The following is an 8,077-nucleotide window of genomic DNA, read 5'->3' as shown; positions in this document are numbered from 1 at the left end:
ACGTCCCCACGTCAAGGGGGGATCCAGCCAGCCCTGAGCTCAGCCTGAGCGTGACGGCCAGGGAGGAAGGAAGCTGCCGGGCTACCCACGAGCCCTCATCTCTGCCCCGTGGCTGGGTGGGGAAACCATGAGGCTCACATGGCTGCACTCACGGGGTCTGGAGAAGGCTCCAGGAGGGGTGCAAAACAGGAACTTGAGGGCCGGGGCAGAGCTTGCCCTGCAGCACAGGGTTGGGGGAACCACACAGCAGACTCAGAACAGGGTGAACATGAGGACTGGCCTGGGCTGCCCCAAAGGACGCAGGTGCAAGAGCGCTGCGGAAGCCAGCATTTTATTAGGTGTCCCTGAGGGCTGCTGAGCTGGTCCCACCACCACACACACATCCCCGCGAAGGGTAAGGCACGGCGCGAGGGCTCCTGCCCTCCCTGTGGAGGAGACGGGGCTGGGGCAGCCCACGCTGTGCTGGGTCCCACCACCACCAGTCACGGGGTGCTCCTCTGGCGGCTTCCAACCTGACGAGGTGCCCGAGATGGCACCGCAGGGCTCAGGGGCAGCCGATTTGGCACAGATCGCGGTCCAGGCGCGAGGGGACAGCTGGACCCCGCGGGAGCTGGCAGGCAGAGGCACGAGGACGCAGGCAGGAGCGCGGCGCTGCAGCTGCTCTTGTCCTGAGGCTGGCAGGAGGCCAGTGCTGGGCCACAAGGGAGGCAAAGAGACATCCCCACTGCAGCGGCATCTCTGCTGTAAGGCAGCTGACCCCGTTCTTCCCACCAACAGAAGAGCGTTGGGCACAGGCAGCCCGGCGAAGGCGAGGCGTCGGGGCAGGCGGGACAGCAACGGGGTCGGAGAGCTCCAGGCTGGCAGCCCCGGGACGGCAGGGACAGATCTCGGAGGCGTCAGCGCTCGGTGCCGAGCAGGGGCTGCAGGGAGACGTGGGTGAGCCTGGAGCCTGCGCTCCCCTGCCCAGCCCACCCCGGGGACGGACCAGCTGGGGCCGTGGTGGGAGGCAGACCCCCGGCTCGGCTCCTCAAGGCCTCCCTGGGAGCTGATGCGCAGCCCTGCAGCACTGCGGGTACCTGGCGCGTGTCCGTGGAGTCGTCCTCGGGGCGCTTCCAGTCCGGGTTGGCCAGGGCACACAGCACCAGCACCCCGAAGAGGACGATGAGGAGCCCCAGCATGTTGGCGAAGACGGCCTCGGGGGGCAGGCGGTTGTACGGCGTCGTTGCTGTCCCGTTCTTCCTGCGGAGGAGAATCGCAAGGCTCGCCTCGCTGTGCCTGCTGCGCGCCGCCCCGGGGGCTGCGGGCTGGCTCCGTGCCCCCAGCACAGCTTCACGTGCTACAGCGGGAACAACCCCGCTACCCCAGCAGCCCCATAACACCGCTCCCGTGGCCACCTGCCCCATCTGAGGCTGTGACAGTCCCCTGGCCCCTGAGGGTGCTGCTGCAAGGAGCTGCCAGTGGCTGGTATACAGAGCAGCACGGGGCTGGAGGTGACAGCTGCAGGGTTAAGACCCTTCCTTGACACGTCCAGCCTTCCCCTCAGCCCACATCACCCTTTATCCACCCTGCAGCGGGGAGCTGTGGTAGTTAACCACGCACCTGGGGTGGGGGGAAAGTTTTCACTTCCCTTAGTTAAGCCCGTGCTTAGTTTCGGTTGATACCGCTGCAAGCGGAGAGATAAAAATGCAGCCCCAGCTCCCCAGCCTCTCTCCCTGCGGGGACTTTCCCCATGGCTGGTCCGGCAGAGCCCAGCCCAGCACCCGCTGCAACACTCACAGGCTGAAGAAGAGCTTCTCGTTGATGCCCGACACGCAGGACGCCACAGAGAGCATGAGAATGGTGGAGCCAAAGAAGACGTGGATGGGCTTGTAGAGGGCACGGAGCCAGGGGGGCGAGTAGGGCAGCAGGAAGGCGCTGAAGCCAGCCAGCCACTGCGGGGACAGGAATTGAGGAAGGGAAGTTTGCGGGGGGGCTAGGACATGGGGGGAGGGCCGGAACACGCACCCACCTGGCAGGAAAAGAGCAGCACGGTGGCCAGCCCCAGCCAGCTGTGCAGCGAGTACATGTTGGGCGTCTTGGAGGCGTTGTGGAAGCCGAAGACGGCCACCAGCCCCACCACGGTGAGGCCGAAGGCCGTCAGGGCCAGGGCGCCGTGCAGGACCTTCCAGGGGAGCTTGGGGCCGCGCCAGGCGGCGGGCAGGCGGTACACCAGGGCCGCTGGCGGGCGAGAGGGGTCAGGGGGAACCTTGGGGGGGGGGTGGGGGGGGGGTGGGAGCCGCCCCGCCCCGCACCCCCCCAAACTCACCTGCGCCGTACAGCACCACCATGCCCGCCACCATCAGCACCGGGTGCCAGTTGAACATGCGGGCGCCGCCGTCCCAGGCGAAGCCGCCGCGCCAGTGCTGGCACCAGGCGCCGACGAAGGCCAGGCAGAGGAGCCCCAGGCCGCCCAGGAAGGCGCAGAAGGGCCGGAAGGGCACGGCCAGCATCGCTGCGGCGGGGCGGCGGCACTGCCTGGCGGGGAGAGCGAGGCGCCGTCAGCCTCCCCGGCGGCTCCCTGCCCGGCTCCGGGCTGCGGGCAGGCACCCGGGGGAGGAGCCGGCCCGAAAGGGGAACCCCGCTGCGCCGGGGGGGGGGGGGGCGGCCCGGCCGCCAGGAACACACCTCCCGGGGCGGGGGGGGGGGGGGAGCCCCGGGTGCCCCCCGGGTGCCCCCCGGGTGCCCCCAGCGCCCGCAGCCCCGTCAGCTCCGGCAGCCCGATCCCCGCGGGCACCTGCGGGCGCCCTCCGCGGCCCGGCCCCCCCCGAACCTGCCCCCGCTGCCCCTCACCGGCTGCGGGGAAGGAGCCCCGGGGCTCCCTCCGCCGCCCCCTCGCTCTCGCCCTCGCCGGGCGCCGCCATGTTGGCGGGGGGGGGGGCGCTCTGGCCGCCCGTCTCGGTGGTGCCCCCGCCCCGGGCCGGCGGGAGCCGGCGAGAACCAGCGAGAGCGGCGGCTAGAGCGGCCCCCGCGCGCTTCCGCCCTTCCCCCCCCCCCCTCCCGGCGCCGTTGCCATGGAGACGCAAGATGGCGGCCGCGGGTGAGCGCTGGGCAGCGGGAGGGGGGCGCGGCGGGGGCACGCCGGCAGCGGCAGCACCGGGCACCGCCGGGACGGCACCGAGGGATCCTCGGGGGTGGGGGGGGCTGCGGGCCGGGGGGGCGATTCCCATCCCCGGGGTCCCCTGTCAGAGAAGGGCCCCCCCACACCCCCCCCCCGCTGCCCCGGCCCCTGCCTCACCCGCGCCTCCCTGCCCGTCCCCGGGCAGCCCCGCTCCTGCGCCGCCTCCTCGGCTCCTCCCGGGCGAGCTGCCCCGTCGGGGAGCGCGGTGCTGCGGGGTGAGGTGACAGGGAGCGGTGCTGGGTCACGGCGTGCCCCGGCCCGGCCCCGCAGCGTGGCCTGCTCAGCACCGCCGGGGAGAGGTGTGAGTAATGTGCCCGCACCCACCGGGGCTCGCACGTCTTCCTCGTCCCTGCGTTTTTTTTTTTCCTGGTTGCTCCGTGGAATCGGGGGCAGCAGAAGCCCTGGAGGGTGGGAGAGAGCAACCTTGTTTGTGAGAGCCCAGCTTTACGGAACAGGGGCCGGAGCAAAGCTTGGCATCTGCGCCAGGAACCGTCAGGATGTGCTGTGGCTTCGACGCTGCTTTGGGTTTCCTGGCTGAGGAAGGTCGCGGGGTTCAGGAGCTGCCCCCCCCCGCCCCGTTGCGGGGGGTTGCGTCCAGCCCTACCAAGCAAAACCTCTGCTCCCCCCTCAGGTGCCAGCTGTAGGGAGCGGCGATGCTGAGCCCCCGGCGCCACACCATGAGCTGCCTGCACCCCTGGGGATGCCGGGGCTGAGGGCTCCAGCCCCCGGGGAAGGAGGATGCTCCAGACCAGCAACTACGGCCTGGTGCTGTTCCTGCAGTTTCTGCTGCTGTTCTACGACCTGTTTGTCAACTCCTTCTCGGAGCTGCTCCGCACAGCCCCCGCCGTCCAGCTCGTCCTCTTCATGTGAGCGCTGGGCGGGCTGGGCGGCGGGGCGGGAGGGCCGGGCTCTCCCGCGTCACCAGGGTCTCACCGCGCCTCTCCTCTCCCTCAGCATCCAGGACATCGCCATTCTTTTCAACGTCATCATCATCTTCCTCATGTTCTTCAATACCTTCGTCTTCCAGGCCGGGTTGGTCAACCTCCTCTTCCACAAGTTCAAGGGGACCATCCTGCTGTCCGCAGCCTACCTGGCGCTCAGCATTTCCTTCCACGTCTGGGTCATGGTAGGCTGGGGGCTGCCCGCTTCTCCCAAGGGCACGCAGGCAGCAGCCACCACCCCCTGCTGCCTTCTGTCTCTCTCCCAGGAGAGGCAGGGCACGGTTTCCCACTGCTGGGGACGTTTTGGTGTGGCCCCATCCCTGTTGTCCCCCTGGGGTTCCCCGCCTGCCCCCTGCCGTAGCTCTCGGGCTGGCAGGGAGCTGCCGCATCCCAGCCCCCGCCCTCAGCATCGTGACCTGCTGCAAAATCCTCTTTCCCCAGGGAAAACGTGGCGGCTCTGGCTGCGTGCCGCCACAGAAGCCCACACTGGAGTGATCCCTGCTGAAGGCTGTGGCGGCAGCTCCCAGTTTACCTGGGATTAATCCCCAGCAAACGCCCGCTAAGGGAGGCTGGGGGCAGCCCCCTTCTTGCTGGCATCGAGCCCCGGGGGTTCCTGCTCTGTCCAAGCAGCCTTGTCCCCTTCTCTCCCCCGTCTCAGCCCCCCTGTCCCAGCTGCCAGTTCCCAAACCGAGCAGCTGCCGGGCCCTGCCCAGCCCCTCCTCTGCAGGGCTGGGGCGAGGGCTTGTCCCCACCCTGCTGCCCCGGGGCCGGGGTAGTGCCCGGGGCTGGCCCGGGGCCATCCTGCCCACGCTGTCCGGGCAGGGGATTGATGGGGATTTGCAGGGATCTGAAGTGTGAAGCCAGAATAGGTCCTGGCTCGCTGGCCAAATCCCCTGAGCTGCTTAACCTTTGGGGTGCGGGTGCTCCCGGAGCCAGCAGCATCACATGGACCCGCGGGGCACAGGTCCAGCCCGCGCCCGCCGGGATCAGCGGCGTGCCAGGCCGCAGGAGCCAGAGGTGCTGCCCCCAAGCTGACGCACGGGTTCTTCCGTGTCTTTGTCCGTGTCAGAACCTGCGGTGGAGGGACTCCAGCCGCTTCGTCTGGACCGAGGGCCTGCAGACGCTTTTTGTTTTCCAGCGGCTGGGTAAGGGCTCGCGTTGGCTGGGGCAGCAGGACCAGCCCTGCCTGGGGGGACTGGGGGCTCCTGGAGGCCGTGTGGGCACCCCCGGCCCTTCTGGCCGTAACCCCAAAGGCGGGGGCCTGCCCTCACCTCCCTCCCTCCCGCAGCGGCCGTGCTCTACTGCTACTTCTACAAGAGGACGGCGGTGCACCTGGGCGACCCCCTCTTCTACCAGGACTCGCTCTGGCTGCGCAGGGAGTTCGCGCAGTTCCGCGGCTGACGGCACCGCTCCAGCTTGCGGCCCCTCTGCAACTCCTCGCCCCGAGGGACGGATCCAAGAGGCCGGGGGGGGGCTTGGCCAGGCCCCTCAGCTCCAGCCCAGCTGTGCTCCTCGGCCTTCCAGCGCCCAGGCCTCCTGCCGGCGCTGGCACGGCTCACGCGGACAGCGGGGGTCGGCAGGATGCTCGTGGGGCGTCCTGGTCTGCCCCTGCGTCACAGCCCCTGGTGGGACTTGGGTGTTTTTGTGAGTAGTAAAGAAACAAACTGGCTGCGTTTTCCAGAGTGTGTCTGCGCGTCCCTGGTGTCTCCTGCTCTTCCCTTCCTGCCGCGGCCAGCGTCCCTGCCTGGGCCTGGGACTGAGGGGACAGCAGGAAGCTCGCGCAGCCCTGGCCTGCTGGGGGAGTCACAGAGCGGGCTGGTGCCAGCGGGTGGGCCCGTGTGGGGCCCTGCGGGCTCTGCTGGCAGCTCGGACGGACGCACGGGCGGGGGGGGGGGGGCCGCGGCTCAGACGGGCGCAGGGCCGCGGGGAGGGCCGGCCCCGGGCGGCAGCGGGACTCGAACCCGCGGCCCTTGGCCTCGGTCCTCCGGAGCCATCGAGAGGGCGGAGGGAGCGGCGGGCGCGCGCCCCGCCGGTTGCCATGGAGACGCAAGATGGCGCCCAGGGGTGAGCGCGGCGGGGCCGGGCCGGGCCGGGCGGTACCGGAGGGGGAGGCCGGGGGGCAGCGGGGCGGTGCCGTGACCCCCCCCCCGCCCTTCCCGGCCACGGCCGCCGCTCCCCCGCAGGCCGCCAGCGCTCCTCGGCGCCGCTGCAGGTGCTGCTCTTCCTCAACGGGTGGTACAGCGCGACCTACTTCGTGGCGGAGGCCTTCATCTTCGCCTACAAGGGTGAGCCCCCCCCCCCCTCCTCCTCCTCCTCCTCCTCCTCCTCCTCCTCACGCCCCCCTCAGCCCCGCGGCGGACGGGGGCGCTGAGCCGGCCGTGCCCGCAGCGCTGCTGCTGCCCTACCCCGTCAGCAACCTGCTGCTGGACGCGCTGCTGCTGCTCCTCTACCTGGGCACCGAGGCCACCCGCATCTTCTTCGGTGAGTCGTGGGGGAACGGGCGGCCTCCAGCCACGGCCCCCCCCCCGCCGCCGCCGCCCCCCCATCCCGGGGTCGGTGTGGGGGGAACGGGGGCGGCCCCCGCCCCGCTGACCGGGCGCCCCGCAGGCTCCAAGGGCAACCTGTGCCAGCGGAAGGTGCCGCTCTCCGTCAGCCTGGCCCTCACCGTGCCGGCGGCCGTGATGGCGGCCTACTACCTGCTGCTGCAGACCTACGTCCTGCGCCTGGAGGCCATCCTCAGCGCCATCCTCCTGCTCTTCTACGCCGCGGAGCTGCTGCTGGGCGTCCTCGCGCTGCTCTCCTTCTCCAGGTACCGCGCGGGGCGAGGGCAGCGCCGGGGCGCCGTGTGGTGCCGGGTGCTAACACGTCCCGCATCCTTTGCAGCGTTGATGTGTATTGAGGCCCTGCACCAGAGGACCCGAGGCACAGGTACGCGAGACAGCAGTGAGCCAGCGGCCCCAGCCCGCCTCCCAGGCCCTCGCTGGCACCTGCGGGCAGCCCGAGGAGCGGTCTCCCCGCTGCCCGATCCCCTCCGCTTTGCCCGCAGCATGTGCGAGCGAGCGACGCGCTGGGCAGCACCTGCCCTGCTGCCACCCGGCCCCCGGGGCTTGTGACACACAGGTCAGTTCAAGGTACGGAGAATTATTTTTTTTCTACCGTGTTCTCAGAATCATTCACTATTTTCCAATAAATATTTATTTTTACCTGGTGCCTGGGCATGTGGCGTCCCACGGGGCAGCGGGCTGGGCACGGAGCGCTCAGGAGCTTCCAGCACGGCACCGCCTGTGCTGACCCCCGCCCCACGGCGCTGCCCAGAGCTCCCCAGGGGGGCACAAGGAGCCCCTTGGAAGTGCCAGAGGACAGGGGGGCACTTGGCTCTTGCTGCCCTTCCCTCCCATGCCGCCTTGATCCCCACAGCTTGTTGTTCCTTGTTCCGTACCACACTCACACCGCATCCATCCCCTAAAAGTCCTGACAGAAGCTCCCTGCAGCGCCATATAAAAGATTGACAACGTCATCAAGTTTATTACACAATTTCCAACCTATCAGAAAGACAAACAAATCTAGTCACTGCGAGCAGGAGGGGCAGCGCCTCGCTGGATGGTTAATAGGGGTTTGCTCTGCACTTTTCCCCACTATTTGGAAAGAAACTAAAAATTTGTGTCATTTAAGTAAAAAAACAGAACTCTCCCACCAAATGCTCCCCCCAGCACTCACCCGCTAAGCCGGCACCTCATGGTACTTTACAGAATTATTTTTTTTTTCTTTTGTTTTGTGTGATTTTAGCCTAAAAAGACCTCTGGAGCCGGGTTTCTCCTCTCCAGCCACAGTTCAGAGGGCAAGACCACCCGGCTGGCATCCCTGGGGGCTGGAAGTCACTCTGGGTCTCCCTAGCTCGCCCCGACCCCCTTGGGCTCCTCCAGCACACAGCCTGTGCCGGAGGGACCCGTGCGGGGCTGGGGGCTGCTCCCTGGCCTCG

General features: G+C 69.1%; 3 protein-coding genes across 4 annotated transcripts; 2 read left to right on the top strand and 1 right to left on the bottom strand.

Annotated features, from left to right (window-relative positions):
• Nucleotides 1–315: 315 nt before the first annotated feature.
• On the bottom strand, nucleotides 316–2,952 carry LOC118244710 (lysosomal membrane ascorbate-dependent ferrireductase CYB561A3). Its single transcript, XM_035539853.2, has 6 exons — nucleotides 2,830–2,952; nucleotides 2,306–2,514; nucleotides 2,009–2,217; nucleotides 1,777–1,931; nucleotides 1,077–1,239; nucleotides 316–920 (listed from the first exon to the last, which is right to left on the bottom strand). The coding sequence occupies exons 1-6, from the start codon at nucleotides 2,898–2,900 to the stop codon at nucleotides 897–899; spliced, it is 831 nt and encodes a 276-aa protein (XP_035395746.1). The 5' UTR covers nucleotides 2,901–2,952; the 3' UTR covers nucleotides 316–896.
• TMEM138 (transmembrane protein 138) lies at nucleotides 2,950–5,778 on the top strand. Of its 2 annotated transcripts, none has more exons than XM_035539860.1 (5): nucleotides 2,950–3,076; nucleotides 3,789–4,023; nucleotides 4,112–4,283; nucleotides 5,168–5,243; nucleotides 5,387–5,778. In XM_035539860.1, exons 2-5 carry the CDS (start codon nucleotides 3,896–3,898, stop codon nucleotides 5,497–5,499), a joined length of 489 nt encoding a protein of 162 aa, XP_035395753.1. In that variant the 5' UTR covers nucleotides 2,950–3,076; nucleotides 3,789–3,895; the 3' UTR covers nucleotides 5,500–5,778. The 2 variants fall into 2 exon arrangements, with proteins under 2 accessions (XP_035395753.1, XP_035395752.1); XM_035539859.2 differs by having other exon boundaries at nucleotides 3,027–3,076; nucleotides 5,063–5,243.
• Nucleotides 5,779–6,106: 328 nt separating this feature from the next.
• On the top strand, nucleotides 6,107–7,295 carry TMEM216 (transmembrane protein 216). Its single transcript, XM_035539865.2, has 5 exons — nucleotides 6,107–6,162; nucleotides 6,282–6,383; nucleotides 6,487–6,579; nucleotides 6,706–6,907; nucleotides 6,982–7,295. The coding sequence occupies exons 1-5, from the start codon at nucleotides 6,150–6,152 to the stop codon at nucleotides 6,995–6,997; spliced, it is 426 nt and encodes a 141-aa protein (XP_035395758.1). The 5' UTR covers nucleotides 6,107–6,149; the 3' UTR covers nucleotides 6,998–7,295.
• Nucleotides 7,296–8,077: the final 782 nt, after the last annotated feature.

The sequence above is a fragment of the Cygnus atratus genome, chromosome 5, assembly GCF_013377495.2.
Source record: "Cygnus atratus isolate AKBS03 ecotype Queensland, Australia chromosome 5, CAtr_DNAZoo_HiC_assembly, whole genome shotgun sequence".
NCBI classification, from domain to species: Eukaryota; Metazoa; Chordata; class Aves; order Anseriformes; family Anatidae; genus Cygnus; species Cygnus atratus.
This window is presented reverse-complemented; position numbering and strand designations above follow the sequence as displayed.